Raw genomic sequence first — 18,155 nt, 5'->3', positions numbered from 1 at the left:
CGAATGACTAAGAAGTTAATTTAGAGGAAGAAAATTGATTATGAAAGTAAATTGGTAAGAAATATAAAAACAAACAGCAAGAGCTTCTGTGGGTATATAAAAAGAGAGTGGCTAAAGTGAGCGTGGCACTCTTGGTTATCGGAGAATTGATAACGAGGAACAGGGAAATGGCAGATAATTTAAACCAATATTTTGCATTGGTCTTCACGGTGGAGGAACTATAAACATCCTAACTATATCAGATAAGCAAGGAGCTAATGGGAGGGAAGATCTTGAAACAGTCTCTATCACGAAGGACAGAGTATTTGACAAACTAATGGGACTAAAGGCAGACAAGTCGCCAGAACCTGATGGCCTGCATCCAAGGTTTTTAAAGGAAGTGGCTGCAGAGATAGTGGAGGCATTGGTCAAATATTCTAGAACTCACTGGATTCCAGGAGGGTTCCAGCAGATTGCAAAACTACTATTGTGATGCTCCTGTTCAAGAAAGGAGGGAGGCAAAAAGCTATAGGCCAGTCAGCCTAACATCTGTCGTTGGGAAAATGCTAAAGTCCATTACTAAGGAAGAAATAGCAGGACATCTAGAAAAGCTTAACACAATCAAACAGAGTCAACATGGTTTTGCGAAAGGGAAATCATGTTTGACAAATTAGCTAGAGTTCTTTGAGAATATAACAAGCAGAGTTGATAAAGGGGAACCGGTAGATGTAGTGTGTTTGGATTTCCAGAAGGCATTCGATAAGGCGCCACATAAAAGGTTATTGCGCAAGATAGGAGCTCACGGTATTGGAGGTAATGTATTAGCATGGATTGAGGATTAGTTAACACACAGAAGACAGAGCGTCGGGATTAATGGATCTTTTTCAGGTTGGAAAGATGTAACTAGTGGAGTGCCACAAGGATCAGTCCTAGGGCCTCAATTATTTACAATCTATATTAATGACTTGGAGAAGGGGGCAGAGGGTAATGTATCCAAATTTGCTGATGATATAAAAATAAGTGGGAGAGCATGTTGTGATGAGGACATAAGGAATCTGCAGGGGGATATAGACAGGTTGAGTGAGTGGGCAAAAACTTGGCAGATGGAGTTTAATGTAGGAAAGTATGAGGTCATGCACTTTGGTAGGAAGAATCAAAAGGCAGACTATTATTTAAATGGAGAGAGACTCCAAAAAAGTGCAGCACAGAGGAACCTGGGTGTTCTTGTGTAATGAAAAACAAAAAGTTAGCATGCAGGTGCAGCAAGTAATTAAGAAGGTAAATGGAATTTTGGCTTATATTGCTAGGGGGTTGGAGTTGAAAAATAGGGAAATCCTGTTACAACTGTACAGGGTGTTGGTGAGGCCGCACCTGGAGTACTGTGTACAGTTTTGGTCCCCGTATTTAAGAAAGGATATACTGGCATTGGAGGCAGTTCAAAAGAGATTCACTCGGCTGCTTCCTGGGATGAAGGGGGTTGACTTATCAAGAACAGCTAAACAGGTTAGGTCTTTATTCATTGGAGTTTAGAAGAATGAGAGGTGATCTTATTGAAATGTACGAGATTCTAAGGGGGCTTGACTGGGTGGATGTTGAAAAGATGTCTCCACTAGTGAGGGAATCTCAAACTAGGGGACATAGTTACAGAATAAGGGGACACTTATTTAAAACTGAGATGCAAAGGAACTTCTTCTCTCAGAGGGTGGTGAATGTCTGGAATTCTCTACCCCAGAGAGTTGTGGGGGCCAGATCACTGAAAGCATTTAAAGAGAAGGTAGATAGATTTTTAAAATACTGGGGAGTTCAGGGCTATGAGGAGCTGGCATGAAAGAGCAGTTGAGGCCTGGGGCAGATCAGCCATGATCTTATTGAATGGTGGGGCCAAATGGCCTATCCCTGCTCCTATTTCTTTTGTTCTTATGTTCTTAAGTCAGGATGGTGAGTGGCTTGGACATAACTTGCAGATGGTGATGCTCCCACGCATCTGCTGTCCTTGTCCTTCTAGGTGGCAGAGGTCATGGGTTTGGAAGGTGCTGTCAAAGGACCCTTGGTCTGTTGCTGCAGTGCATCTTGTAGTTGGTACATACTGCTGGCACTGTGCGTCAGTGGTGGACAGAGTGGATGCTGAAGGTGGTGGATGGGGTGCCAGTCAGCAGGTTGCTTTGTGCTTAATGATGTCAAACTGCTTGAGTATTGTTGGAGCTGCACTCATCCAGGCCAGTGGGCAGTATTCCATCACGGTCCTTATTTGTGCCTTGTAGATGGTGGACAGGCTCTGGGGGGGGTCAGGAGGCGAAGTTACTCTCCACAGAATTCCCAGCCTTTGACCTGCTCTTGTAGCCACAGTATTTATATAGCTGGTCCAGTTCAGCTTCTCATCAATAGTAACCCCCCAGGATGTTGATGGTGGGGGATTCAACAATGCTAACACCATTGAACATCAAGGGGAGATAGTTGGATTCTCTCTTGTTGGAGATGGTCATTGCCTGGCACTTGGCGAATGCTACTTGCCACATATCAGCCCAAGCATAAATGTTCTCTTGGTCTTGCGACTTATGGGCACGGACTGCTTCATTATCTGAGGAGTCATGAATGATGCTGAACATTGCACAATCTTCAGCGAACATCCCACAACTGACCTTATGATGCAGGGAAGGTCATTGCTTCAACTTCTTCGGGCTTGTGCCAAAATTGGGAGAGCTGTCCCACAGACTAGCCAAGGAACAGCCTGACATTGTCTGTAAGGTATGATTCCATGAGTATGACTATGCTCCAGACACCACCATGAACATCAATATCCCTGGGTATGTCCTGATACACCAGCAGGACAGACCCACCAGAGGTAGCACACAGTGGTATACAGTCAGGTGGGAGTTGCCCTGGAAGTTTTTAACATTGACGTTGGACCCTGCTGTGATGGGGCCACAAAATTCCACTCCAGAGGTGAGGTGAGAGTGACTGCTCTTGACATATGAACATCAGCAGGCTCGAGGGGCCGAGTGGCCTACTCCTGCTCCTAATTCAAGGCAGAAATTGACAGAGTGTGACATCAAGGAGCCCTAGCAAAACTGGAGTCAATTGAAATCAGGGGGAAAGCTCTCCACTGGTTGGAGTCATATCTAACACAAAGGAAGCTGGCTGTGGTTGTTGGAGGTCAATCATCTCAGCTCCAGGGCATCACTGCAGGAGTTCCTCAGGGTAGTGTCCTAGGCCCAACCATCTTCAGCTGCTTCAGCAATGACCTTCCTTCCATCATAAGGGGCAGAATTTTCTGCCTATCGGGCGGGTGGGCCCGACCCAATCTCCGGCGGGTGGGGTGCCAATCCCCCCACCGGAGAAACGGGCCCCGCCGCCATTTTACATGGGCGGGCCAATTAAGGCCCACCAAGAGTGACGTCCGGTGGGAAGCGCTCTGCACTTCCTGTGCGGGTGGGGGGGGGGGGATTCCCCAAAAGCAAGAGTGCGCTCTTTCACGCATGCACACGAAAGAGCACACATCTCCCTGAGGTTAAGTGCTGCCTCAGGAAGATCACTGACACTTTTAAAAATATGAAAAATAAAAAAAAAAAATTCCCGAACATGTCTCCCTCATGTGACAATGTCAAATGAGGTGGGACATGTTCATAATTTATATAATAAGTTTATTAAACTTTTTAAAACCCTACATGAAACCTCAGCCTGCTGCTGTCGCTTGCCATTTCAACACACCACCCTGCTCTCTTGCCCACATGTCCGTCCTTGGCCTGCTGCAATGTTCCAGTGAAGCTCAACGCAAACTGGAGGAACAGCACCTCATCTTCCGACTAGGCACTTTACAGCCTTCCGGACTGAATATTGAGTTCAACGATGTTAGATCATGAACTCTCTCCTCCATCCCCACCCCCTTTCCAATCCCTTTTCTTTCCAATAACTTATATAGATTTTTCTTTTCCCACCTATTTCCATTATTTTTAAATGTACTTCCGTCCATTGATTTATCTCTACCTTTTTGCCTATTTCGATCTCTTGCCTTCACCCCACCCCCACTAGAGCTATCTGTACCTTGCTCGTCCTGCTTTCTACCCTTAATTAGCACATTCCTTAGATAATATCACCACCTTCAACACCCCTTTGTCTTTTTGTCTGTGACTATCTCCACCTATCACTGGCCCTCTATCCAGCTCTACCTGTCCCACAGCCCCCGCCGCCAACACCCCCCCACCCACCCCCCCCACCCCCACCTAAACCAGCTTATATTTCACGTCTTTTCTATTTTTACTTAGTTCTGTTGAAGAGTCATACGGACTCAAAACGTTAACTGTGCTCCTCTCCGCAGATGCTGCCAGACCTGCTGAGTTTTTTCAGGTATTTTTATTTTTGTTTTGGATTTCCAGCATCCGCAGTTTTTTGCTTTTGTCTTCATGTTTTCTCTCTTGCCCGCCGGGGCTCCTGGCCTGCCTGCCAACCTTAAGGTTGGACGGGCAGGTCCTTTAATTGCATATTTGATCCTGTCAATGGCCTCAATTGGCCATTGACAGGTCGGCGGACCCAGAGCTGATTTTGCTGCGGGCCCGCCTTCCTGAAAATTTAAATGGGCCAGGTTGACATCGGGGGGTTCTGCCTGACGTCTGCCCACGTCATTTTATGCGTCAGCGAGCGGGCCCTGCCCCCTGCTCGCCAACAGCAAAATTCTGCCCAAGGTCAGAAGTGGGGATGTTGGCTGATGATTTCATAATGTTCAGCACCATTCACAACTCCTCAGATCCTGAACATCCATGCTTGGGCTGACAAATGACAAGTAATATTCTCGCCATACAAGTGTCAGGCAATGACCATCTCCAACAAGAGAGAATCTACCCATCGCCCCTTGACATTCAATAGCATTATCATTGCTAAATCCCCTACTATCATCCTGGGGGTTACCATTGAGCAGAAACTGAACTGGACGACCCATATAAACACTGTGGCCACAAGAACAGGTCAGAGGCTAGGAATCCTGCAACGAGTAACTCACCTCCTGACTCCCCAAAGCCTGTCCACCGTCTACAAGGCACAAGTCAGGATGTGATGGAAAACTCTCCACTTGCCTGGATGAGTGCAGCTCCAACAAGAAGCTTGACACCATCCAGGTCAAAGGAGCCCACTTGATTGGCACCCCGTCCACAAACATTCACTGACTCCACCACTGATTCACAGTGGCAGCAGTGTGTACCATCTACAAGATGCACTGCTGGAACTCACCAAGGCTCCTAAGGCCGCAGCTTCCAAACCCACAACCACTACCATCTAGAAGGACAAAGGCAACGGATACATGGGAACACCACCATGTTCCCCTCTAAGCCACTCACCATTCTGACTTGGAAACATATCCCCATTCATCCACTGTCGCTGGGTCAAAATCCTGGAACTCCCTCCATGTAAGAACTGCGGGTGTACCTATGCCACCTGGACTGCAGCGGTTCAAGAAGGCATCTCTCCATCACCTTCTACAGGGTAATTAGGGATGGACAATTAATGATGGCCAAGCCTGCAACGTCCATATCCCACAAATGAATTAAAAAAGAGCTGAATTTGGCGTTGTCATTTCCAGTGCCTAGGTTGATGCCAGGTCATCCATCCGGTTTCATCCCTTTTTGAAGAATTTGTAGCAGTTTGATATGACTGAGAGGCTTGCTAGGACATTGCAAAGGGCATTTAGGAGACAACCACATTGCTGTGGGTCTGGAGTCACACGTAGGCCAGGCCAGGTAAGGATGGCAGATTTCCCTCCCTAAAGGACATTCGCGAAGCAGATGGTTTTTACAACAATCGACAATAGCTTCATGGTCACTATTACCGAGACTAGCTTTTTTTTCAATCCAGATTCATTTACTGAATTTAACTTCCACCAGCTGCCATGGTGGGATTGAAACCCATGTCCCCTAGTAATCTGGATTACTAGTCCAGTGACATTATCATTACACCACCGCCACCGCCTCCCGCCCGAAGGGAGGGCAGACTTGGAAATCCAGGTGAATGGAGTCTCAGCAGATAAGATGGAAATCCTGAGAGGTATGCAATCAATGAAGCAGTTCAAGTTGGAGCGGCTTTGAGGGAATTCAGAGGCTTGATCTTTGGAAGTGAAAAGCTTGGAGTACCTCGTGAGGAAGACAGAATCAATTAGTGTGGTTGACTCACAGTGTTTACTGACATCTGGGTGGGTTGCTGAGAAATCCGTGGGATCTGTCTTGGTCGCATTTGCTATTTATTGTATATTGTGGAGTGGTTGGCCACAATTTGCCTCTTAGTTCACATGTACCTCATATTAACACTGAATGTTAGAGTATAAGATAGATATTGTACGTTGTTTGATCTTTTTGACTTTATAGAGTAAAGTTTACTTCTGTTTGTTCAAAACCCTTTGAATCTTGTGGCTTTATTCGCTTGGCACGTGACTTAAATCTCAAACTTTGTCTAGTTTAAACAAAATGTTCTTGGTCCCTAACTGGATCATACCAAAAACTCAGTTTCTGGTCTGGGATCATAACACGTTCCTATCAAAGTCTCTCTCTCTCTCTTGCACTCTTTCTTTTTCCTTCTTATTTCTCCCATAGCAGCTATTCCTTTGGAACATGTTCATCACTTTTCTTTGGAGTGATGCTCTTTATTTCTAGTAAGAGGAATGAGGTAGGTGGTTCAATGATATATGGAAAGGGATCTTCAGAAATTTAAAGGAACATTTGCTCAATTTATGGGCAGAGTTTTGCCCTTGGCGGGGGGTGGGAAGCCAACCACTGCCGGCAATCGGCACTGCATCGCAATTTCTTGCGAGGCCAATTATGGCCTGCCCAGCATGAAACGCAAGCGGGAGCACTGCCAGTGCGGGCAGGGAGAGGAGGGCAAGTGGACCGAGTGTGAACTTTGCACATGCGCGCGAGTGAGTGAGCGCTGCATAATTTCCCTGAGGCATGGAGCTGCCTCAGAGAGATGAAGAGATATTTTAAAAATTAATTTTAAAAATAAAAATGTAATGAAACATGTCCCCTCGTGTGGCTCTGTCACATGAGCAGGGAACATGTTATTAATTAAATTTTAAAACATTTATTTTATTATTATTTGCTTTTGGAAACCTCATCCAGCCCGTGAATGAGGTTTCCAAAAAAATGCAAAGACCACTTGGCCTTTTCGGCTGCCCGCCAACCATTAGGTTGGACGGGCAACGAAAAAATTAATTTAATTGACTATTTAATGGCCTTAACAGGCCTTCGAATTGTGGGCGGGCGAGCTGCTGGGTCTGGCACGCGCCTGCTGACCGAACTATTGAGCGACTGTGTGTCGACGTCGGCACACTTGGCTGACATCAATGTGCATCATTTCACGCTCGAGCGCACGCCCACCCGCCGACCAAAAGTTTCTGCCTCATGTGGTTTTTAAGTGGCCACGTAAGGACTTCAGTTGCCTCCGGGAGGGATGGCTATCCTTGAGATTTCTCGCCCCGGACTTAATTGGAGGGTGGCGGAATATTCACCCTGCAATCTCATACCCAATCCCCCACCTCCAAACCCACCTCTGTGGTGGGAGTGGGCTTGGGGGATATTAAATCCCACCCAGGAAAACCGAAAAGCTACTCTCTTGTCTGGCATAGGTCAATTGTCCATGCTGTGACTAATGTCTGCTCCCTATACTCCACCATTAAGGGACTCATGTTTATGGGAAGTATATCACTGAAACATAAAAAGAAGGTGCCTGGCTACCAACAGCCAATGCAACAATGCTCCTTACCTCTGAAGATTGGCCAGGCTTGAAAACACACAGGGGTCAGATAATCTGTTATCATCCAGCATAAGAACCTCGAGTGCAGTAAACCTCGGCAAAGGGTCTTCCAACCTACACACACACACACATATGGTGATAAGAAATGTCAAGTATATATACAAAGAACAAAGAAAAGTACAGCACAGGAACAGGCCCTTCAGCCCTCCAAGCCTACGCCGATCATATTGCCGTCAACTAAAACAGTTTGCACTTCCAGGGTCCGTTTCTCTCTATTCCCATCCAATTCATGTATTTGTCAAGCTGCCTCTTAAACACCACTATCGTACCTGCTTCCACTACCTCCTCTGGCAGCGAATTCCAGACACTCACTACCCTCTGCGTAAAAAACTTGCCCCGCACATCTCCTCTATAGTTTTCTCCTCTCACCTTAAATCTATGTAATTGACTCTTCCACCCTGGGAAAAAGCTTCTGACTATTTATTCTGTCCATGCCACTCATAATTTTGTAAACTTCTATCAAGTCGCCCCTCAATCTCCGTCGCTCTACTGAGAGCAATCCGAGTTTCTCCAACCTCTCCTCATAGCTAATAACCTCCAGGCCAGGCAGCATCCTGGTAAACCTCCTCTGCACACTCTCCAACACCTCCATATCCTACTGGTAATGTGGCGACCAGAATTGCACACAATATTCCAAATATGGTCTAACCAAGGTTCTATACAGCTGCAGCATGACTTCCCAGCTTTTATACTCAGTACCCCTGCCGATGAAGGCAAGCATGCCATATGCCTTCCTGGTTACCTTATCCACCTGCATTGTCAGTTTCAGTGACCTGTGGACCTGTACACCCAGATCCCTCTGCCCGTCAATGCATTTAAGGGTTCTGCCATTTACTGCATAATTCCTGCCTGTATTAGACCTTCCAAAATGCATTACCTCGCATTTGTCCGGATTAAACTCCATCTGCCATTTCTCCGCCCAAGTCTCCAACTGATCTATATCCCGTTGTATCCTTTAACAATCCTCTTCACTATCTGCAACTCCTCCTACCTTAGTGTCGTCTGCAAACTTACTAATTAGCCCAGTTACATTTTCCTCCAAATCATTTATGTATACTACAAACAGTAAAGGTCCCAGCACTGATCCCTGCGGAACTCCACTAGTCACAGCTCTCCATTCAGAAAAGTACCCTTCCACTGCTACCCTCTGTCTTCTATGACCAAGCCAATTCTGTATCCATCTTGCCAGCTCACCTCTGATCCCGTGCGACTTTACCTTCTGTACCAGTCTGCCATGAGGGACCTTGTCAAAGGCCTTACTGAAATCCATGTATATAACATCCACTGCCCTTATAACAATATATAACAATTCTCATAATATTATTGGAATTTATTGTAAAATTGATAATAGTGGAATGTGCGTGTGTGTGTGTGTGTGTGTGTGTGTCTGTGTGTGATTTAATTGAATTAGAAGCAGCTAGTTGGGGTGCTTTGATCTAAGAAGAGAGGTTAGGTTTGAAATGTTAATTAGATAAACATGGGGATGCTTAGAAACATAGGTGTGAAGGGAACATCATTTGCATTTTGAAATAAACCAGACTAGATTGTTTTCAAAAGAGGGGTGAAATGTGTCACCTAGCCAGGTGAAGTTTAGAAACTGTGTGTTTATTTTTCCCAAAGATTACTGGTAAAACTTAGTGCTATGAGAGGGTTTTATTATCAGGGAGATAAAGTCCAAAGACATAGTGAAACAATGGGTATTTGCATTCACAGAGAAAGATATGTATAAAGAAGGAGCAAGGGCTGTGTGTAAAGGAAGGCATTTTTAAGATTTTACAAGTGTGTGAAAAGCCTTCAACATCTATGCCACAAGCTGCTGTCTTCAAAGGACTGAAGTTAAGAAAACTCACTTAGAAGTCGGTTTGTTCAGAGTACCATGTTTCTTTGCATGGGTCTTTTAAAATCTATGTGTCTTACAGTTGCCTTAACGAAAGTGTAACTGGGGCTTAGATTGAGTAGGGGATTTAGAAGTTATCATAGTAGTAATTTGTAGATCTATGTATGTATGTAAAATCATTTCTATTAATAAATGTTTAATCCAGCTTTGTAAAACCTTGGTAGCCTTATCACTACCGAATTCAGGGCGCGCATCTCAAAATGTATACAAATTGCAAAACAAGTTATGGCAGTTGTTTCAAGTTTCCCTTTGGAATCTGAACAACTCAGCATTTACCATCAGCTGTGCCATAACACAAATCCTCAGTGAACTGTGCCTACATCAGACCATGTTAGTAATTTTCACTGTTTCTCCTTATTTTCTCTCCCAAAACCCTTCATAATTTGAACACTTCCATTAGATTCCACACCCTGCCCTTAACCTTTCCCTGGAAACATACCGATCCAAGGGATCATAGGACATCATCATATCGGGGGGAAGTGAGTTCAGATCATTGCCAGTCAGGTGGAGGATTTTGAGTTGAGGAAGAATCCCCAGTGCCAGAATATCCATGTCAGACAGTTTGTTGTAGGACAGATTCAGCACCTGAAACATGTGAGCACAAATTTGAAGTTTGCAAACAAACTAGAGAAGAATAGACAATCAGCAGATTGTGAACTTTCTAGGATTATAATGTTTCAGAGCCATATCTTTTGTTTTATATGAGTTTTATAATTTGAGACTGTATCTTTAAATTTAGGATAAATGAAAGGGCTCATGTGACATGGGCTGGCATCTTCTGACAATAAGCCTCCATAGTTTAATTGTTAAACATCAAAGGAAAATTCAGATTGTTTTATTGAGAGGGAGGTGCCAGGTTTTTACACTTGGGGACAATCACAGCTGTTTCTTGGTCTACAATCAGTAGATTGTAAGTTTCCCAGAGTACCAGAAAGGTGTTATAAGTATCTGGTTGTAACAGTTATAATCTAACAGTTGTACAGTAAACTATCCCTTCTAAGATGAAAGGCAGTTGAGATCAAAGGTAACTGATTAACATTTCTAGTTAGATACAAGACTGATGTATTTCTTGTTGCCACGGAGAAGAGGATAAAGGAAACCGTTTTGAGATCAGGTTACAGGCTTCACTATAAACCCAGAAATATCATGGGCAGAAGACAACTGCAGTTTTGGTCTTGGGTGGTTTGACGCCAGCTAAGAGATAGAGAGCAAGGAATAGATAGAATTAGCCAGGTGTGCACCTCTAGCTGAGAAAATACTGACTCTATCGTTAACCACGCAGAACGCGAGTGAGAGCTCACACTCAGAGTTTGAAGACTGAGTTCATGAGAGGAAAAGAGGCTGGAAGATTTGCCTAGCCTGGAGCTACAGGAAGAAATCTATTGTATAACCCTCACAGTGAGAGATAGTTCTGGTATTATGCTGGGAAAGTGAAAAGGAAGCAATCCCTTTGGAGGCTGGAAGCAACAGTGGACTGTTTGCTAAAAAGGGCAGCAGCCACATGGGAACACCACGGCCTGGAAGTTCCCCTCCAAGCCACTCACCGTCCTGACTTGGAAATATATCGCCGTTCCTTCACTGTCACTGGGTCAAAATCCTGGAACACCCTCCCTAACAGCACTGTGGGTGTACCTACACCACATGGACTGCAGCGGTTCAAGAAGGCAGCTCACCACCAGTTTCTCAAGAGCAACTAAGGATGGGCAATAAATGCTGGCCTAGCTTGTGATACCCACATCTCATGAATGAATAAAAATTAAGAAAATGGTGTTCGGTTAAGTGTTCTTTAGTCGTTTGATACGATTAAAAATCTGTTTTCAAAATGTGAAATTTCGACCTGTCATCCTTTCAGCTAATAACTGGAAGTTCACATTTTTCTTTAAAATGTTAACAATCTCTAATGAAATCATAACAAGAATAAGGAAACTAGTTGCACTGCTGCCCTGAACAGGTGGGCTGATAGGTTTGCATAGGAGGAAACTAGAAGAATTCCCATTGTCACTTGGCCCTAGAGTTGCATCTGATGACCCTTTTACTGTATGTTCAGTGAGCATGTTATGTTTGGTCTATCAGGGAGGTCTTACCTCCAAGTGGGGGAAATCGTGTACAGTTAGCTGCAGATTCTTCAGCCCATTGACGCTAAGATCCAGTTCTCGGATAGCTGGAAACAATCTAAATGGTTCTAAAAGCAACACAGAATAAAGTGATTATACATGTGCAGCACATGAGGGATTTTATTCATCCTGTAGACTGGGCAAACTAAATTTGCAGTAATAGTGTGGAATGAATGAAAGCTTGTCAATTTAACTTCTCTGACAAAATTAACAGTCACTTGGACAAGTGTGGATTAATTAAGGAAAGCCAGCATGGAATTGTTAAGGGCAAGTCGTATTTAACTAACTTGACTGAGTGTTGCTGAAAAAAGCTTTTGCTGTCGAAGCTTTTCATCTTGTGCTTATTAGGACAGACACAAGAATGTTAAATTTCAAAGGGAACAATGATTTAAGCATTTGCAGGGACCTGTCCTCTGCAAGAAAAAGGAACGTGTCCAGATGTTGTGCCTTTTTTGAATTAAACAAAAGCATGGGGCAACAGTTCCTTGGTGCATTTCCATGGCAACACCTCGACCAATCACAACCAACTTGCCAACCAATCAGCACGCTTTTCTCATGCAGTATAAAATACCAAGCAACTAACTGATTGAGTTTTTCAAATGAGGTAATAGAATTGATGAAAATAATGCTGTTGATGTAGTATACATGGACTTTCAAAAATCTTTGATAAAATGCTACATAATAGATTTGCCAGCAATGTTGAAACCCACGAAATAAGAGGGACAGTAGCAGCATGGATACTAAGTTGGCTGAGTAACAGAAACAGGAGTAATAGTGAATGGCTGTTTTTCAGACTAGAGGAACGTATACAATGGAGATCCCTGGGGTTTGGTACTAGGACCACTGCTTTTCTTGATATGTGCTGGGCACAATTTCAAAATTTGCAGATGACACGAAGCTTGAAAGTATTGTGAATTGTGAGGAGGATAGTGGTATACTTCAAGAGAAGTTAGACAAGCTGGTATAACAAGTGAACACATGGCAAATAAAATTTAATGCAGAGAAGCATGAAGTCATATATTTTGGTTGGAAGAATGAGGAGAGGCAATATAAAATAAAGGATAGAACTCTAAATGCGGTACAGGAACAGAGACACCTAGGAGTATTTGTCCTTCCAGGTGGTAGAAATTGCAGTTTTGGAAGCTACTGTCAAAGCAGCCTTGGTGAGTTGCTGCAGTACATCTTCTAGGCAGTACATATTACTGCCACTGTGTGTTGGTGGTGGAGGGTGTTAATGTTTAAGGTGGTGAATGGGCACCAATCAAGCAGGATGGTTTGTCCTGGATGCTGTTGAATTTCTTGAGTGTTGTTGGAGCTGCGCTCATCCAGACAAGGAGAATATTCTATCACACTCCTTATGTATGCCTTATAAATGGTGGAAAGACTTTGAGGAGTCAGGTGTTGAGTTACTCGCCGCAGAATTCCCAACCTCTGCCTTGCTCTTGCAGCCACATTTATATGGCTGGTCCATTTAAGTTTATGGTCAATGGTAATGTTGATGGAAGGGGATTCAGCGATGGTAATGCCGTTGAACGTTAAGGGGAGATGATTAGATTTTCTCTTGTTAAAGATAGTCATTACATGGCACTTGTGTGACAGCAATTTTACTTGACATTTATCAGCCCAAGCCTGAATGTTGTCTAGGTCTTGCTACACATGGGCATGGACTGCTTCAGAATCTGAGGAATTGTGAATGGTCCCCAATCATCAGGGCACAATCCCATTTCTAACCTTATGACGGAAGGTCTTTGATGGAGGAGCTGAAGATGGTTGGGCCTAGGACACTATCCTGTAGTGAGTAGTGATGAATGAAAGTCATTCATTAAAGAATGAGGTATTAACTTCCTCTCTATAGATGCTTCTTGACCTGCTGCTATTTCCAGCATTTCCCATTTGCTCTTCAGATTTCAACCATCCACATTCTTTTGCTTTGTATTTATGAAAGGAAAATGGTGCTTGACAAATTTGTTAAGATTTTTTTGCGGTTCTAAGTAGTGAGATGGATAAGAGGGATGATGTATATTTGGAATTTCTAAAAAGCATTCAATAAGGTGCCACACAAGAGGTTATTACACAAAATTAAGGCTCATGGGGTAGTGGGTAATATATTAGCATGGATCGAGCATTGGTTAATGGACAGAAAACAGTGTAGGAATAAGTGGGACATTTTCAGGTTGTCAGGCTGTAACCAGCAGCACACTGCAAGGATCAGTGTTTGAGACTCAGCTATTTACAATCTATAATCAATGACTTATATAAGAAAAGAAAGAAAAGTACAGCACAGAAACAGGCCCCTCGGCCCTCCAAGCCTGCGCCGATCATATTGCCCGTCAACTAAAACATTTTGCACTTCCATAAGGGAAACTGAGTGTAATATATCTAAGTTTACTGACAATACAAAGTTAGGTAGGAAAGTAAATGGTAAGGAGGCTGCAGTTGGATAAACAGTTGGATGCAAGAACATAGCAGATGGATGTAGCAAAGTGTGATGTTGTCCACTTTGGTAGGAAAAATAGAAAGAATAATTTTTCAGTGGTGAGAGACTGGGAATTATTGGCAAAGCGACCTGGGTAACCTTGTACAAGAATTTCAAAGCTAACATGCAGGTCTAGCGAGCTATTCGGAAAGCAAATGGTATGTTAGCTTTTGTTACAAAAGAATTGGAATTTCAGAGTAAAGGAATCTTACCACATTTATATAGGTCATTAGTGAGACCACATCTGGAGTACTATGTGCAGTTTTGGTCTTTTTACCTATGAAAGGACATGCTTGCCCTAGACAGAGCACAATGTGGATTCAATATATTGGTTCTTGGTGGCTCACCATCACCTTCTCAAGAACAATTAGGGATGGGCAATAAATAAATGTGAATGAATATAGAAAAAAAATGGGAAGATTCTCCTATGAGAAGACATTGAGTAGACTGGGCCTATATTCCCCAGAGCTTAGGAGAATGAGAGGTGATTTAATTGAAGCCTGTAAAATTCTTAAGGGATACAAGGTAGATACTGAGAAAATGTTTCCCCTGATTGAGGGAATCTAGAACACCAGGTCACAGTCTCAGGATAAGGGGTTATTTATTTAGAACTGGGATGAGGAGAAATATCTTCATTCAAAGAGTTGTAAATCTTTGGAATTCTCTACCCCAGAGAGCTGAGGATGCTCAATCATTGTGTATATTCAAGACAGAGGGTGATAGATTGTTGGGACTAAGAGAATTAAGGGATATGGGGAATGGGCAGGAAGATGGAGTTGAGGTAGAAGATCTTATTGAATGGTTAAGGAGGCTCGAAGGGCCAAATGGCTGACTCCAACTCCATTTTTTTTAATTCATTCATGGGATGGGGTCATGGCTGGGTAGGCCAGCATTTATTTCCTATCCCTAATTGCCCTTGAGAACTGAGTGGCTTTCTATGCCATTTCAGAGGGCATTTGAGAGTCAACCACATTGCTGTGGGTCTGGAGTCACATGTAGGCCAGACGAGGTAAGGACAGCAGATTTCCTTCCCTAAGGACATCAGATGGACCAGATGGGTTTTTATGACAATCGGCACTGGTTTCATGGAATTAGACTTTTAATTCCAGATTTTTTACTGAATTCAAATTTCACCATTTGCCATGGTGGGATTTGAACCTGGGTCCCCAGAGTATAATCTTGATCTCTGGATTACTAGTCCAGTGACAATATCATTACACTACCACATCCCACACACACCTATTGCATAGGCATACATATATGTAGATGAAGTTGTTTTATGTAGTGAAAGTCTATTCTTGCCTTTATTTCTTTCCAGCAAAGTCCTCCTGTTGTTTTCCTATAACTTTTCTCCATTGCTCAGCTTGACACAGTCAGCCAATACTCCCTCAAAGTGGCATTCGTAAGCACCTATGATCATCTACATGTAACTCTGCTCTCTGATGTTTCAAACCACCTCTCCAGCCAGCACATCTAGCAGAGGCCACGTGCCCCAACAAGCAGATCCTGAACCTGCTGTTAGTACGCTGGACATAATCTCCCCTCTTCGAAGAGATATCTTCCTCTCTGGACAAACATTGTGGATAGCTACCAGTGCCATTCTAAACCAAGCAACTGGGATAAGGGTGAGAACATCCCAAAGTAAATAGCTTTCAGTCTGATTTTCTCTCCCTCTTTCCCACTCCCATAGGGAATTCCCAAGCCTCTTGGCTGCTCCTACTGCTGAGATTAGGACATTTCTGTGCCGGGGGCAGAACATGTATCACATAGAACGTACAGCACAGAAACAGGCCATTCAGCCTACCTGGTGCATGCTCCACACAAGCCTCCTCTCACCTGACATCATCTCACTCCATCAACATATCATTCTACTCCTTTCTCACATCTAGCTTCCCCTTAATTGCATCAGTGCTGTTTGCTTCAACCTTTAGGTCTCAGCCATGGTTCAGCCTCAGTGGCTAACCTCATTCAGGTGCTGAGTGGCTGTTCACCTGTGGGCAGCATCACTGTCATGCCTGGTTCTGTTCTCACAAGCACGCACACTTTGCAACAAGATGCACTGAAACAGGAGCATGGACTCTGAGGCTTTTCCCTTCCTTGCCCAGGGGTGCTGAGATGACATATATTTTCTCAAATTAATTGATTCTTACCAAGAAGTAAGTGGTTTGCTGCTGCGTTTACATAGACCACACAATCAAACAACTTAAAATCTTCTTCTTTAACCTGAAGAAAAAAAATTATTATAAGATAATTAAAACAATGGATGTGGATTTATTATAAGTCTTGATTCAAGTGGTTTACATTTGTTAGAGACGTTTATTGTACATCACCATCATCTGCTTGTTTCTTTACTGAGAATAGTGCAACAGTTTGTCTCTGCCAGAAGCTAATTAATGATTGAGTGGCACTGTTAGAAAGCTATAAACACCCAGCAGTTACAAAGGCCAGCATCTCTCACCCTCCATGTGACAACTGTGTGCGAGTTGAGGGACTCACACTAGTAAGCTGTGTAGTACTGAGGTAGTGTTGCACACAGCTGTGCCGTCTTTTGGATGAGATGTCAAACCAAGGCCCCATATGCTCTCTCAGATGGACGTCAACGATCCCAGGGTATTATTCTGAAGAAAAGCAGGGAAGTTCTGGACAATATTTATTCTTCAACCAACATCACCAAAAACAGATTATCTGTGCTTTAATACAGAAAGCTGGGTGAGGTTGACACAATTATGTGCATTTGAGAATGATTGCTCCATCCTTTTGCAAACAAGCAGAGAAATTAACCCTTTCCACTGACAGCATGGTGACAATTTGAACTAAAGATTTTACCATTTAAAGATTTGGCTTTATTCCTATTGTTACCGTCCAAGACAAAGTCCTTGAAGGGGATTAATGGAAGCAACCTTGATATTAGCTGCAAGCACTTCTGTGTCTGATGTAAAAACATCAGATCTAATGGAAGGTCACAGGACTGAAACATTAACTCTATTTTTCTCTCCACACATGCTGCCTCACCTGCTGAGTATTCTAGCATTTTCTGTTTTTATTTCAGTTTTCTGGTATTTTGCTCTTGAATCTTAATGTTTAGGTATTTTTAGCAATACCATTTGAGGGATAAATATTAGTCAGGATGCCTGGGAGAACTCCCCTGCTTTATTCAAAATAGTGCCATAGAATCTTTTACGTCCACCTGAGAGCTAGGCAGTCTTAGTTTAGCATCTCATCTGAATGATGGCATCTCTGACAATGTAGCATTCTCTTGGTACTGCACTGCTGGAGTCTCAGTCTAGATTATTGTGCTCAAGACTCTGGAAAGGGACTTGAACCCACAACTTCTGACTCAGGTGACAGGGCTGAGACCTCAGGCTGGATTTTACAGGGAACCACAATTCCCACCATCCCTAAAAAGTCAGGGCAGGGGGTCCAGCCCACAGTCCCAGTGTCTGCCCCTCAACAAGTTAATGCTGGAGGCAGTGTTATTTGTTTTAAGGCGTGACTTCTGCTCAATCTCAGAAGTCCCACATTATAGAGCTACCAGCCAATCGGATGGCTGCCAGCTCTGTGGTCCCAGTAGCACCAGTTGGGAGCGACGGCCACTGTTGGGACCACAGGCAGTCTCACCATGCTGAGGAGCCCAGGTGAGTCCAAGGTTGGGGGGCGGGGTGCGGGGGGAGGGATTCAGTGAGTGGGATCAGGGAGGGGGCTGGGTTCAAGAGTCTGGGGGAAGGGTTAAAGAGGGGATGACCTTCGTTTGGTGGGGGGGCGGGGGGGGGTGCCTACCAGGCCTTCCAGAAGTGAGGTTAAGAAGTCTAGTAGAGGTTTGGAATTTTCTTCTGTAAACGGTAATGGTCGCTGGGTCAACTGTGAATTTTAAATCTGAGATTGCTGGATTTCTGATAAT

At 43.8% G+C, this 18,155-nt stretch overlaps 1 protein-coding gene across 1 annotated transcript in view; it reads right to left on the bottom strand.

Moving 5' to 3' along the window:
* Positions 1-18,155, bottom strand: part of xrra1 (X-ray radiation resistance associated 1) — a 49,348-nt gene that overhangs the window by 9,315 nt on the left and 21,878 nt on the right. The window contains exons 6-9 of the mRNA XM_041199715.1: positions 16,408-16,480; positions 11,752-11,849; positions 10,107-10,252; positions 7,720-7,824 (exon numbers count right to left, since the gene is read on the bottom strand). Coding sequence (XP_041055649.1) covers positions 7,720-7,824; positions 10,107-10,252; positions 11,752-11,849; positions 16,408-16,480 — 422 coding nt within the window. The remainder of the gene's footprint in view (positions 1-7,719; positions 7,825-10,106; positions 10,253-11,751; positions 11,850-16,407; positions 16,481-18,155) is intronic.

Source organism: Carcharodon carcharias, chromosome 11, assembly GCF_017639515.1.
Source record: "Carcharodon carcharias isolate sCarCar2 chromosome 11, sCarCar2.pri, whole genome shotgun sequence".
Classification (NCBI taxonomy): domain Eukaryota; kingdom Metazoa; phylum Chordata; class Chondrichthyes; order Lamniformes; family Lamnidae; genus Carcharodon; species Carcharodon carcharias.
This window is presented reverse-complemented; position numbering and strand designations above follow the sequence as displayed.